The sequence below is a fragment of the Antedon mediterranea genome, chromosome 9 (assembly GCF_964355755.1).
Source record: "Antedon mediterranea chromosome 9, ecAntMedi1.1, whole genome shotgun sequence".
Lineage (NCBI taxonomy): Eukaryota > Metazoa > Echinodermata > Crinoidea > Comatulida > Antedonidae > Antedon > Antedon mediterranea.
In genome coordinates this window covers 23448950-23463980 of record NC_092678.1, presented here as the reverse complement: position 1 = coordinate 23463980, position 15031 = coordinate 23448950, and the positions used below count along the sequence as shown (strand labels likewise).

Here is a 15031-nt window from a genome sequence, read left to right as displayed (position 1 = left end):
TTCCCCGAAAATACCGACATTCCTCCCATCTCCTATCTGATACCTATATTTATTGTCTGTTTTTTTTCCTTGGATATTTGCCATTGATGGCATCAGTAGCTTTAAAAAAAAATGAATTTAATTGAAATGTGCTTAAATTAAATGTTGTTACATTTGTAAATTGAATCCTCTTATTACAGATGTTGACAACGTTGCTGAGCTTGACAATGACGTCGTTGCCCTTGACAACTTGAGAATTAAACGAGGTAAGTTTTCGTTATAATTTGCGACGACCGTGATATTAACTTGTTGTTGATGAGTTTTAATTTCCGTCAAAAATACAATCGAGTAGAAATTTTCTAAAATTATTTTGTATTTCTTAACAGAAGCATCGTTGAAGAAGGCAATCCAAAATGCCAACTAGAACACCGAATGGACAAACGGACGCTGGTTTATCTTAACTCGCGACACCTTTAAAGCTTATCTTTTCATGTTTCGTGTGAACATCAATCAACATTATTAGATAGGCCTATGCTCTCTCTGTAATTCTTATGTGATCACATTATTTGTTGTTATTGAATAAAATGTAGAAACAGCAATTTTATTTGTTGATATTATTAGTTTGCATTATTCGTAATCTGTATGAAGTGAGTGAGTTTCGTCGTTCCGCATAATCTGAACTTTCTCTGTAAAAATGATTGGACAACAGTTTTCGACAGCGTGAAAAACTAATCTGTCGCCCTCTGTTTGTAGATATTGAATAAAACGCCCCTTGTTTTTTTTGCTGAATCTGTTCCGAATTAAAACCCCGAACGCGTGTGGTTGATGACTCGGCAGTCTGAACGCGACCGAGGAGAAGAGAGCATCAGTGAGTAATTTTCTCAGGAACTGTGATTTGTCTGAAAAAGTTCTAAAAACATAACCAAATATGTCGAAATATCATAAACCAGACAATGAGAAGATTCAAGCACTAAAAGATATTGGTAATAAACTCCGAATTTTGAGTATAAAAGCAACCAGTGCGGCAGGTTCTGGGTAAGTTTCTCGGGCCGGTTTTGTCTTTTTTGTACGCCGGGTACTCTGGGTGGGTGCATGGATTTATTTGAATGTTAGGGTATGCATACACGTGGTTTTTCAAACATAGGCCCCTAGTCTAAGCTGCTAGTAGACTAGTAGTAGTGATCGTGAGGGAGGGCCAGATTATGCTTTATATATTGGTAGCCTAACCAGTGGTGGCGCCAGCGGGGGGGCTACTGGGGCTCTAGCCCCCTCGTCGGGGAACACGGGTACTTTTTGTCGAGGAATATAATATACAGTAAAAAACGTTCGCGTTCACTTCATAGCTTCAGCGCCTAGAAAACCACGACGTTCCATTGACCGTGAGAGTACGTCAGAGGGCTAATATGCACTTTTATGCATTCATTTATGGCCAGCGATCTAACTTACTACTAAACATTAGCTAGGTACGCACTTGTCTGGCGGTATCCCTTTGTACGAATCGTTCAACGTTGGGTGAGACGCGTGATATCAAGTTCCATCCAGGTACCAAAATGTGTAATGTAGTTATTTTCCAGGCGAAGTTTACCGACGGTTACCGAAGGGAACACGGGTACTTTTTGTCGGGGAATATAATATACAGTAAAAAGGGTTCGCGTTCACTTCGTAGCTAGCTTCAGCGCCTAGAAAACCGCGACGTTTCATTGACCGTGAGAGTACGTCAGAGTGATATTATGCACTTTATATGCATTCATTATTGCCAGCGATCTAACTTACTATAGAAAACAATAGCTAGGTTCGCACTTGTCTGGCGGTATCCATTTGTACCAATCGTTCAACGTTGTCGAGACGCGTGATATCATGTTCCATCCAGCGACCAAAATGTGTACTGTAGTTATTTTCCAGGCGAAGTTTACTGACGGTTACGTCGTGTACTGCGTCGACGTACGCTACACTACAGCAAAAACGAATTATGTTAATTGTTCGTATGTTCACCAATTTTTTTTATTTACAAGTAACCTTCTGTACCGTGGGGCACCTGAAATAAATTTTTCATCCATTACTAAACAAAAAAACATGCAACTTAATTTTCGCTTAGCCAACATCTTATTATAGCTAAGTTATTACATTTTCAATGTCCTGTGTATGTCATGAATTTCTCACCACTCGGAAGTCCAGATGGTACGCACGCATACACTTGGGAGGAATAAACTTATTTCCCCGACTGAAAAAGGTCTACGCTTGCGTTTTTTTAAGCCTCTAGGCCTGATGTTTCCAAAGTATAAAATGCAATTTTTTGAAGACCTGCAGCTCTAGTTTTAAAAATTTTCTTAGCTCAGCCCCAACAATAAAGCTGGTCATATTTCGAAGTACAAGAAGTGCATTTTCCGGGACCTAACATCTCTATTTTTCAAACATTTCTTAGCTCAGTCACAACCATGATAGGGACTTATATATTTTGTTTCATGTTTTGAAGTATAAATAAGTCCAATTTCCGGGACCTCCAACTCTATTTTTCTAAATTTTTTTTGAACTTTTATTTTTTAAATTGAAAAATATGGATTGAATGAAACAGTCATCGCGCATCGTTTTTTTGCACGCAGTAGTTTATTTATGCATTATAAAAAATGGAAAAAATGGCTACCCTAAATCTGATTAAAATGACCTCAAATGACGCTAGAACGCGTTGCTTCCGGGGGCATCGCCCCTGGACCCCCACAGGGGCCCTTGGCGGCCCCCGGGCCCCCAGCCTAGTGATGCTCGCTTCGCTCGCATATTCCCCTCGTCGGGGAATGTAGCCCCCGCGTCGGGAAGATCCTGGCGCCACCCCTGAGCCTAACTTAGTATTTGTGACCAGCCAGGTCTGAGCTAGGCCTATATGTTGCGTTGCAACAAAAGGATATTAATTATTAATAATAATATTATATATATTCGCATCATATTTGGTTAATAATGCTGTGTAGTACATAAGATTAATTAGATAGATTAAAAATAATTTTTTTTTTAAACTAATGCTTGGTTTGTTCTACATCAGTTACTTCCTATTTCCACAGATTGTGATATTATTAATTATGATATAGGCCTATGTATGGTCGTGTCATTGACTACATTAAATGTTCAATTTGTTACTGAAATTTAAAACACTTGGGTTTCTGCTTTTTGCTGCTAAAAATCTATAGCCTAGCCTATCTAACTACACTGCATTATTATCATACCTCTTCCTCACATACAGGTCATTGAATGCACAAACATGCTGAATAATAAGTTTCAAACTTGAACAATACACTTTATTGATACTGCTTACGAATTATCTTGAAAACCAATCATGTGTATCACAAACTGAGTTGATTTCAGCTTTATTTATGAAGGCCAGGTCCCTGTGAATAGAGGTTACACCAACCCCATTGTACAAGAATGAATAAGAAGGAAATTTGGTTTAAACATCAGATATTATCTACTCTGTTCTTTTTACTATTAATTTCTTACAATGTTCTTTTGTTAAATCTGAATTGATAAATAAAGGTACATGGATGAGGTGAGCTGGGTAGCTTAATTTGGACCAATGATATTCACTATAAACCCAAACCAACATGAATCTGGTTCTGTTTCCGTATCACTTCCGCTTAGGCCTCCATTCATTCGCTGTTTAATCTTGCAATGTTTTTTTCCAATAACCATTTTAAAGCTCTGTCTACACTATCAAACTAGTTTGACAAAAAAAGTGTGATGTGCCCATGGTAGTTATATGATGTCCATATATGGGCACATCAATTTTGTTGTCACATAAAGTTCGATAGTGGAGATAGAGCTTAACTAATGATTTAATTAACTACTTCTCAAAGTCTACACAATTAGGGCTTGTTTAATTGTTAAAAAATGTTCAGTAGTCCAGACTTTAATAATATTACATGGTGGTGTTTTTTGTCAACTTTACAAACATGTATAAATTAAATAGTTTTACATTTTTAGGGGAATAACAAAATTACTTCCCTTTCTTTCACACCTCGGATGACTTGCATGTTGTATTGTTTACGAACCAGGAACTAAAATGGAAATAAAGTACACTAGATATCCTGAATCGAGGAATTTAGTTGACGGTATTGTTTGCTAATCCAACCTACTGTGCTGTTGCCTAATGCCGGCGTTATTTATTTAATTGTAAAATCTGGCTTGTTAAATTTTCAGTGAATAACTTACAAAAGAGCAATTTTATTTTTAGAATACTGTTGTAGATTTAAATCAAAGTTGTATTGAATAAAAAAGTTATTTATTACACTGTCCCAAAAAATATTTTCATATCGGAGTTAATGGAAAATGGCAAAATCAGCACTTTGGTCATGTTACAAGAGTTGTCAAAACAATATGGATTATCTGATAAAACTCCTAGAAAGTAGGAAGCCTTATTCCATTTCTCCCTGACTGATATTATACTGTAGCACCCATCCCCTCCCCCACACTCCCACTCACTCATTAAATGTTCAATTCACTGATCTTCCTTCAATTGAAAAATCCAACATATTTGAATAAAACAAATGTAATACTATTGCAATGTGTATCCTAACCAGTGAGTGGTGACAATGTTTCTTTCGTTTTGTTAGACATCCAACATCATGTTGCAGTATGGCCGACATCATGTCAGTCTTGTTCTTCCACGTCATGAAGTACAAGGTCAATGACCAGAGAGACTGCAACAGCGATAGGTTTGTCCTCTCAAAGGTGAGCATCATCCTTCCTAAAGATCTGTCAAACTATATAGGTGTGACAATGCAAAGATTAATATGTCTAATCAATTTATACTAAACATTAATATGTCTAATCAATTTATACTAAACATTAACATGTCTAATCAATTTATACTAAACATTTTTTAAACATTTGTTTGTACTCCGCAACACTTTGCCTCTTTGACTTGCGTTACTATCGATATCAAAGACTTCCCTTGTGTTGCCATAGCAACTGGATACAACTTCTTATCAAGTTTCACACAACTCACTGATACTTGGTACCAGTTACTATCCTACAAAAGTTACTATCCTACAAAAGTTACTAAATATTCATGTCATCTAATCCATGTTATAAATTAACATTAATTAAGCTTTTGTTGTTTAATTTTAGGGCCACGCTGCTCCTATCCTGTACGCCTGTTGGGTAGAAAATGGCGGATACCCAGAGCAGAAGTTGATGGAACTTCGCAAGATTGACAATACATTTGAAGGACATCCAACACCGGTAAGCAAGATATATCGTTGGTGCAATGGTGGACAATGACGAGGCCCTTTGTGATACTTAGAAATCTACCTAAGAAACCTTTATTCAACCTCTGTTTAAACTACTAACTTTACTAGGCCTAGCAGGGGTTTACAGTTAGACTAGGCTATCAGGCCCCTTACTAATACCTAGAATCTAGGAAATCTCCATACTAACTTTACTAGGCCTAGCAATGCATTGCTAAATGTACCACCTATCCTCAATATTGGTTTTCTCTAACTACTATACATCACAGCTATCTGAAGAATATAAAGTGTGAAGTGACATCTCTTTCAACATAGGTTTTTAATACATTATATAATTATTGGTTTATTTTAGAGACTGGATTTCGTAGATGTTGCCACTGGTTCACTCGGCCAGGGTCTTAGCAATGCATGTGGTATGGCATACACTGGCAAATACTTTGACAAAGCAAGGTGAGGAGATCACACCTCTTAATGTTCAGTCTGAAGGGAGAGAGAATATATTTTATCTAAAGCTCTATCTACACTATCAAACTAGTTTTACACTACACACACACAACATTTTAACGATCCTTATTTCTGGTGGTAAAGCAGAAGTAGTCGCTACAACTCTTTGTTCACCTCATTATTTTCATCTTTGATAGCTACCGTGTCTTCTGCCTCATCGGTGATGGTGAAAGTGCCGAAGGATCCATTTGGGAAGCATGCGCATTTGCCAGTGAATACAAACTGGACAATCTGGTGCTCATCTTGGATGCAAACAGACTCGGACAAAGTCAACCCACAGCCCTCGGACATCAGATGGACACTTACCAGAAACGATTTGATGCTTTTGGGTAAGTACCGAGTATATTTTATTAACTATTTTATTAAATTTATTTAAATTTCGCACCTGCTACATTATGCGAATATTCCTAATCTTGGTCTGATGCCAAGTTTTAGTTAAAAATATGGTTTTTTGAGGTTATAGTATTTTATATTATAATTATAAATTCTTGTTGTTTTTTTTTGTTTATCCGCAACACTTTGCCTCTTTGCCTTGTCCACCAATCAAGATCAAAGACTTCCCTTGTGTTGCCATAGCAACTGGATGCAACTTCTAGTCAATTTTCGCACAACTCACCGAAATTTGATATCAATTGCTATCCTACATTGTAATCATAAACATATAAGTAAAATCATCATAGTTGATGACATCATAGTTGTCATCAAAGATATGACATAATAGTTGTCATCAATGATGATGACATAATAGTTGTTGTCATCAATAATGACAACATAGTTTTTATCATCAATAATGATGACATCATAGTTGTCATAATCAATGACATTATAGTGGTTAAAATTGTTATTTTTATTTATAGTTGGAATGCCATTGTGGTTGATGGACACAATGTTGAAGATCTTTGTAAGGTATTCCATGAGGCTTCGGTCACTACTGGTAAACCAACAGCTATTCTGGCAAAGACCTTCAAAGGAAAAGGTTGTCCAGGTATAGAAACAATTTTCTTTTTCGATGTAAATCATTTTTTTTAAAATGATTTGAATAATTTTTTACAATGATTTGGATTTTTCAAGAAAGTAAATGAGCATTTCTTTTACGTTTCACAGATGTAGAAAACCTTGAAAATTGGCACGGTAAAGCTCTTGGTGCTAAAGCTGAGGGTGCTATTGATGCCATCTCAAAATTGATCAAAAACAACAAACACAGCTTGACTCCTCCAGTACCTGTTGATGATGCTCCAGCAGTTAATATCTCTGAAGTCAAGTTGTTTGAGGCTCCAAGCTATTCATTGGGAGATATGGTAAAAATTTCTCCATTTATTATTTATATTATTTCTAACTACTACAAGGCACCTTCTTTTTAAAATACATTTGACACAAGGTGTCCGGTTTTGAAAGAAAAAAACATTTTTGTGTTTGATTTATTTTTTTTCCCGCAACACTTTGCCTCTTTGACTTGTCCTGTCAATCAAGATCAAAGACTTCCCTTGTGTTGCCATAGCAACTGGATGCAACTTCTAGTCAATTTTCGCACAACTCGCCGAAATTTGGTATCAATTGCTATCCTACATTTGAGATTTGATTGTTAATTTTAAGTTAACATGTACGACTGTTCAGATTTGTAATTTACTCAATTGTTTTATAGGTTGCAACTCGTGTTGCCTACGGAACAGCTCTTGTAAAGATCGGCAAGGATAACAAACATGTTGTTGCCATTGATGGAGACATGAAAAATTCCACCTACTCGATAAAATTCAGGGATGCATTCCCCGACCGATTCATCGAGTGTTTCATCGCCGAACAAAATCTTGTTGGAGTTGCAATGGGAGCTGCATGTCGCAACCGAACAGTCGCATTTGCTAGTACTTTTGCATGTTTCTTGTCGCGTGCTTACGATCAGATTAGAATGGGTGCTGTCTCGCAGTCCAACGTCAACTTCATGGGATCCCATGTCGGCATTTCCATTGGTAAGACATTTTATTGGAGAGACACGCCCTTATTTGGCGAGGAATAGATAAAATAAATATTATTGCTTTGAAAAGAGTGAATTAGATTTGTTATACTATAAATGTTTCTCCAGAATAATGAAAAAAAATCTAGGACTGTTACGGGGTATGCTAACAGCACATTGTCCCATGCTGTGATCTGCACATTGTCACATGCTGTGATCTGCACATGTGGATAGCCAATTCTACAGATATAACAAAATTGAGGCCTACAATTTTATTTGTTCTTTAATGATATTCATCTGTATTTTATTTATCAGGTGAAGATGGTCCATCTCAAATGGCACTGGAAGATCTATCCATGTTCAGAGCAATTCCAGGCTGCACAGTATTCTACCCAAGTGATGCGGTTGCCATGGAGAGAGCAGTAGAACTTGCAGCTAACACTCCAGGGATGTGCTTTATTCGTGCGTCTAGGCCGACCACTCCAGTGGTTTATGGAAACACTGAGGAGTTCAAGATTGGAAAGGCTAAGGTATAATATTCCTGGCTTTCAATGCTCTCTTTATATTTTGCAATACATGCAAAATTGAGATGCTACATCAGCTGGTTATCTGCTCAAAACAGCCCAGTTAAATATGCCAATTGTTAAACATTTTTGTTAGATTTTGTTTGTTTTTACTCCGCAACACTTTGCCTCTTTGACTTGCGTTACTATCGAGATCAAAGACTTCCCTTGTGTTGCCATAGCAACTGTATAGAACTTCTTATCAAGTTTCATACAACTCACTGATACTTGGTACCAGTTACTATCCTACATTTGAAATTTGGTAGTTAAAGCTTGGTTCCCACTAGTATTCAAGATGTCTATGTGGTCTACTCACTAGTTAAAAGGGAGCTTTGTTATTTATGAAGTCAACAAGTAATTCTTGTAATAATCTGTTTTTTTCTGTAGGTTCGTCGTCAAAGTGATAAAGATCAGGTGACCATCGTAGCTGCAGGAGTAACACTTCCAGAAGCCGAGAAGGCTGCGGTAACTCTAGCTGCAGAGGGTATCAACGTGTGTGTGGTTGATCCTTTCACTGTGAAACCAATTGATAAGGCTACACTTCTCACTTGTGCCAAAGCCAGTGGAAACAAAGTGCTCACTGTTGAAGACCATTACCCTGAAGGTGAGAACATGAACATGAGGGTTAACATGATTGCCTTCCAATCCCAAGGTCCAGGGTTCAATTCTGACCTTGTGCCAGGGTTGTAACTAGTGACTTGTAACTCCACTCATGATACATTATTAAATGTTAAATAATTGACGATTTTGTGCTCGCTGTTGGATGCTTATGAAATAATTAAAAAAAATATAACATAACAGTGATTCAATAATTATGTAAAATATGGTATTAAACTGATTTTTGTTTTATAGGTGGACTTGGTGAGGCTGTGTCTGCTGCGCTGTCTGAGGAAGGAGTAAAAGTACGACGATTGGCTGTTCAGAACATTCCCTACAGTGGTCCACCAACGGTTCTGCTTGAGCGCTTCGGGATCAGTGCATCCTGTATTGTTAAAGCTGTTAAAGGCTTTTAAACACATTTTTTTGTAATTTATCTTAAGGGTAAAAATATACCACCAATGTTTTCTTGGTAGCTTAGAAATTCTTTGGATAAATATTAAATGTCATTGAAACCATGGACACATGCAATAACAATTCCATAAGTAAAGTTTAATATTTTTCGAATGGAAAGCAGTTTCTCTAAGAATTACCCACAATTATCCACCGTATTCTTGTTCGCAATTTGAATTCTGAAGACTTGCTGTTACCCCAGAATGTTGCTACCAAAACCTTTCTTTCTCACATAATGCTCCTTTGATGAAAATGTTATTAAAAATTGCAAGTCAACCCATGAACTATCCTTAGGTGTAATTAATAATTTTAAAGTATGATAACCGGTTTTTCGAATTATGGTAGCAATTTTTTAGCAAGTTTAAGCATAAAGATGTATATCTAATCTTGGCAGTGCATTAAATAATTTCAAAAACTAAGTTGCTCAACAACTGATATTTTTATTATGGTATAGAATTGTAAAAATAAAAAAAGTAACCATTCCAATATGAAATATCCATTGTAAAATGTCATTTAGAACATTCTGGACAAACTAATTTTTTATAGGTTATATTATTGCATTTTATATTGTTTTTTTCTGGATGTGGGTTATGGTCTGTTAAATAACTAGTTTTTTTGGGATTATATAAAATTATATTATATTTTTGAAATCTGTAGAACCTGGTGTGTCGAACACATTAGCCCAGAAGATGTAATAAACATTAATAGCGCATTATATATATTTTTTCGTTGCCTTTGTTTTTTTGTTCACATCAAAATAAATGTTTGTGGCATGTATGGCGTTCCATACCTGTCTTGGTTTGTCGTTGGTGGCGTACTAAAATAAAACATGGCGAACTTCAGCAGTGGCGTTGCGAGATATGGACGAACACTTTCGAGATGTTCCTGCTTATTCCAGAGACAGGTTCTAATTTTTATTTTTAAATGTTAATAAGTAAAGTGTCTCGTATAAGATTCGTTTAATTATTGAATAAATGTTATAAATTTAGGCAAATGGAGCCCACTGAAGGCTAGGCCTAGTCATACAATCAGTCAGTCATCCGGGCACTACTCATCGCGGTTGAGAATGCTCTTCCTCCCTACTCACTGCAGTGGAGATGGACATATACCCAACTAGCCTAGGCCTTGACAATTCTAGGCCCACATTCTGTCCTATATGTATATTGATTCATACATGTATTGGCTAGACTAGACCAGATTTGATTGCTGTTGATTGTTTGCGTAAACAATTTTTTTTTTCCATTTTATTTTAAAAAGAGTGTAGCACTTCCATCGGTCACACAATCCCGGAACCTTAATCTGCAAGAATATCAGAGTAAAGAATTAATGTCCAAATATGGATGTACAGTACAGCGATTCAGAGTAGCCGACAGTCATAAGACTATTGTAAAACTAGCCAAAGAATTAGGTGAGAAATAAAGATATTATACAGTTGTCAAAAGTATGACCCACTATAATAAGTATAAGACCCCTGGGAGAAGTGCGTCATTTAAAAATAATTATTGACGCAGGGGTGCATCAAAAATGTGTGCGAGTACAATGTTTGTCACTTTACCACCCACTATATCATGAACAACATGGTCATAATACGTAAAAATAGGTGCGTGGCCTAACTAAAGGTAGACAAATGACTCGCCTCTCGTCTCACAACAATTAAATTATGTATCTGTATCAACCTTAATGCACTAATGTGACCACCAAGAAAAATAAAATTGTCTTTATTTAATTTCAGGTGCTGATGAGTATGTATTAAAAGCTCAGATCCTTGCTGGAGGACGAGGAAAGGGACATTTTGAACCCAGTGGATTCAAAGGAGGAGTAAAGTTAACCAAGAAGTAAGTCAATCATTTCATAGAGATGCACAGTAGTAATTAAACTAAATATTGTAATGCTTTTGTTATTTATTTATTTATTCTAAACTTAATTATATTTTATAGCCCAGAAGAATTAAGTCCGTGGGTTGAACAGATGATTGGTAATAGGTTGATAACAAAACAAACACCTGAAAAAGGCGTTTTAGTCAGTAAGGTAAGACTAAATTCAAATATATATAAATACACAGGAAAATTATGAAAAAATTGACAATGCTGAGGGTATCAGTGTCATGATCTCAATGGAGATACAAAATAAAATAATGAAAAAAGCTAAATCAGAACAATAAAACTAAAATTAGCAGAGCTTTTGGGAAACACAATATATATGTATAACAGCAGCACACTAGAAGACAATCCCTACACTTTACTTGTACCCTTAACCAACTGCTTAAGCTCCCATTCGAAGAATTAGGCAATGACAGTTGTTTTTACATGACATCCCTACATTCTTAGAGCACTCAACTAGTAATGAAACTTAAGTATCACCATTTGTAATATTAAATTATTAATTAAAAAATTACTTACAGGTAATGGTAGCGGAGGCATTTGATATATCGAGGGAAACATACTTTGCCATTTTGATGGATAGAGCTCACAATGGACCTGTAATGGTAGGCAGTCCAGAGGGCGGTATGGATATTGAAGAAGTTGCAGAAAAAACACCAGAACTTATTTTTAAAGTAAGTAACTTGAATTGAATGAAGCAAATGTTTATTGTTTTTTTTATTTCTTTTCATGTATTATACATTTACGTATTGTTGCGGCCCTTTGCTTCTAGCGTATGCCCCAGTTATTATTGTTATAACCATGTAAATGTGTATAAATGAATCTGGTTATCATGGCAGGTGGTTTTTATTCTTGCTTAACAATCTTAGAATGATGGGTTCAAATCAAGCCGATTGTCGAGAAATCTTACAAAAGGTTGCTACAGATCAGATTTACAGATTTTGTGTTCTTCCTTTTCTGCTTTTATTGGGTTTTAAATGATTTTATTATTATTTTTATTTAATATTATTTTTACAATATTGTTATTTTACCCAAGATACCAATTGATATCCAGATTGGAATAACCGATGAACAAGCTATGGAAATGGCATCTAATCTAAAGTTTGAAGGATCACTACAAAGAGAGGCGAGTAAGATTTGAACCACTGCCTTTATAAAGCTCTGTCTACACTATCAAACTAGTTTGACAGGTCGTCATGTCCATATATGGGCACATCGCATTTTGTTGTAGCATAAAGTCTGGTAGTGTTTCAGTATGATGATATTAATAACAGTTGATCCAACCTTTGTTTTTAGGCTGCCGAGGAAATCAAACGAATGTACGAGTTATTTTTAGGCGTAGATGCCACACAAGTTGAAATTAATCCATTTGGTGAGACGCCAGATGGCAAAGGTAAATTACTAGATTAAGAATTTAAACAAAATTATAATGTAATAATTATAAATAAAGCTGTGTCTGCACTATCAAAATGTGATGTGCCCATATATGGACATGATGATGTCATTTCACTACCATATTTGGGTATATCTCTACTATATTTGGGCACACTTTTTTGTTGTTGAATTAGTTTGATAGTGTAGACAGAGCTTTACAGCATAATATGCGTGACCTCACAAATAATCTTTTTGTTGCATGTTAGCATCTTACTACATCTTTTACAAAGGTTTTTACAATGCTATTTCATTTCTTTTTAAGTTGTTTGCTTTGATGCTAAGATTAACTTTGATGATAATGCTGAGTACAGACAGAAGGAATTGTTTAAGTTGGAAGATACGTCAGAAAGTGACCCAAGAGAGGTACAGGCAGCCAGTCACAACCTCAACTTTATTGCAATGGATGGTAATATAGGATGCTTAGGTATGTATAAAATGGAAAAAAATTATTAAAAACTATTATTATTCAGAACTAATAGTTTTATTAGTTCTAATTCAATTTATTTTTTCTTTAGTAAATGGTGCTGGCTTAGCTATGGCTACAATGGACATTATTAAACTACATGGCGGAGAACCTGCTAATTTCCTTGATCTAGGGGGCGGTGTTCAAGAAAACCAAGTGTACGAAGCATTTAAACTACTGAATGCAGATAAAAGTGTAAGTTAACATATTGATATGTAATAATATTCCTATGTCGCCCTCTATAGGCTGACAATATCCACAGAGTTTTACAGCATAGAGGAATTCGTTCAACTTAAGGGGCATTTTGTTGGTCCTAAAGATGTCCCTGGGTTTTACTGTAATGTAATATTTTTGTTAGTTTTTCACTCACTTAACTTTTTTTTCAGGTAAAAGCCATCTTTGTCAACATTTTTGGCGGGATTGTAAACTGCGCAACAGTTGCTAATGGTATTACAGCAGCCTGTAGAGGGATGGACCTGAAGATACCAGTTGTAGTACGATTAGCAGGTAATATTCACCTATAAGCCCACCTTAGCTCGCCTCGTTCTGTATAAGCCCACTGTTGTGGATAAACTTTGTAGTACAAATTTATAGTAATGTCAAATTATGATTTTTTTTATCAATATTTTTATAATGTTTTTAATTTTTAACGTTTTTTTTTATCAATTTTAGGTATGAATGTCGACGAAGCGAGCAGAATTCTAGCGGAAAGTGGTCTCCCAATCCAGACGTCCGACAATTTGGATGATGCTGCAAAGAAGGCTGTGTCTTGTCTTCAATAAAGACTCTTATTATTTAAATCCAAATAAAAATATGATTAATAATGTTTATTATGATTACAACCAGTATTGAATTAAATTAGATAAAGCATGGGTTTTTTTCCAATTGTTCAATATACTGCACTACAAAATCAAATTAAACTCTAAAGAAAATTTGTAGAAAATCTTGAAAATATCAAATTTGTTTTAAATTAATTTGTAGTTTATTTTGACTTTAAACAAATGTAACCTAATAGATATGTTTTATAAGAAACAAACATTATGAAATTGGCAAAACATAGAATGGACACAAATGGAACAACATATTTGATAAGAACACTTGAAATGAGAAATTGCCAAGAAGTAACAAATCATGAGGACTATAATATACTGAAATAATATGCTTAGTTATTGATATCAATTTATTTTCTAGTTTTAAATTCATTTAAATATATTATAAAGACAATGGTAGAAAGACTTGTAAAAAATAAAAACAACTTGAAAGATATTGCATTTATGATTTATTATTTAATGAGAGAAATGTTTCTGATATAGAAACCGACGCATAACAAATTCATTTGACCAATCACAAGTAACGGTTCGTCTGATCTGAACTGTCGCTTGTGATTGATCAAATTATTTGAGTTGCTCGTACGTACTTGCGTTAGGTTCTAGTGTGACCAAACTTTCGACCTTTATGCAATTTCCTCGATTGCTAAGTCAACTAATTATATCTGAAGATACGTGAATCAACCAATAGTAAAAGAACTCGGTGCCTCTTGCTGCTGGACACATGGGCGCTACTACTGATAACGTATTTAAATTTGTCCTTGATGATGCAGGTAAATAAACAAAAGGTTGACTTTAGGTAGGCTATTCAAATATCCCCTCATTATTTACTGAAATGGTAGAAGGCTACAGAAATCGTACAGTAGTATACAGGTGAGTAAAATGTTGGTATCCACGTATATTTGACGAACTTTCTATAAACTCAATTAAGACCTACTGGGAAAAATGCCTTGGATATTATAGAATATGTTATTATTTTACGAGTTAGACAAATGCAGTCTACATTGAAAAAAATATTTAATATTATGTCCTGAAACAAAAATAAATGCACTAAGTTACGATAGATTTATTGTATTAGATATTAAATAGTGCACTAAAAAAATATATGTTCTGAAACCCGGGAATGAACCAGGTTCAGTTTGACGCTTCCAA

The 15031-nt window shown here is 35.4% G+C and overlaps 2 protein-coding genes across 2 annotated transcripts; both read left to right on the top strand.

Annotated features, from left to right (window-relative positions):
* The first annotated feature begins 811 nt into the window (after nt 1-811).
* Nucleotides 812-9992, top strand: LOC140059627 (transketolase-like). The gene is made up of 11 exons (XM_072105621.1): nt 812-1014; nt 4575-4692; nt 5092-5205; nt 5563-5660; nt 5852-6043; nt 6572-6699; nt 6819-7012; nt 7357-7678; nt 7978-8192; nt 8613-8829; nt 9078-9992. The coding sequence occupies exons 1-11, from the start codon at nt 908-910 to the stop codon at nt 9236-9238; spliced, it is 1866 nt and encodes a 621-aa protein (XP_071961722.1). The 5' UTR covers nt 812-907; the 3' UTR covers nt 9239-9992.
* An 87-nt stretch (nt 9993-10079) lies between these two features.
* LOC140059628 (succinate--CoA ligase [GDP-forming] subunit beta, mitochondrial-like) lies at nt 10080-14302 on the top strand. The gene is made up of 11 exons (XM_072105622.1): nt 10080-10179; nt 10533-10683; nt 11008-11110; nt 11213-11303; nt 11677-11829; nt 12192-12281; nt 12452-12548; nt 12852-13013; nt 13105-13247; nt 13439-13559; nt 13725-14302. The coding sequence occupies exons 1-11, from the start codon at nt 10105-10107 to the stop codon at nt 13832-13834; spliced, it is 1296 nt and encodes a 431-aa protein (XP_071961723.1). The 5' UTR covers nt 10080-10104; the 3' UTR covers nt 13835-14302.
* The last annotated feature ends 729 nt before the right edge of the window (nt 14303-15031 follow it).

Bases quoted from the DNA above. Each gene is read 5' to 3' on its own strand.
- LOC140059627 (XM_072105621.1), top strand. From the start codon at position 908: ATGTCGAAATATCATAAACCAGACAATGAGAAGATTCAAGCACTAAAA. The intron at 6,700-6,818 runs GTATAGAAACAA...TACGTTTCACAG, and splicing joins CAAAGGAAAAGGTTGTCCAG to ATGTAGAAAACCTTGAAAAT. The intron at 7,679-7,977 runs GTAAGACATTTT...TTTATTTATCAG, and splicing joins CCATGTCGGCATTTCCATTG to GTGAAGATGGTCCATCTCAA.
- LOC140059628 (XM_072105622.1), top strand. From the start codon at position 10,105: ATGGCGAACTTCAGCAGTGGCGTTGCGAGATATGGACGAACACTTTCG. The intron at 11,304-11,676 runs GTAAGACTAAAT...AATTACTTACAG, and splicing joins AAGGCGTTTTAGTCAGTAAG to GTAATGGTAGCGGAGGCATT. The intron at 11,830-12,191 runs GTAAGTAACTTG...ATTTTACCCAAG, and splicing joins CACCAGAACTTATTTTTAAA to ATACCAATTGATATCCAGAT.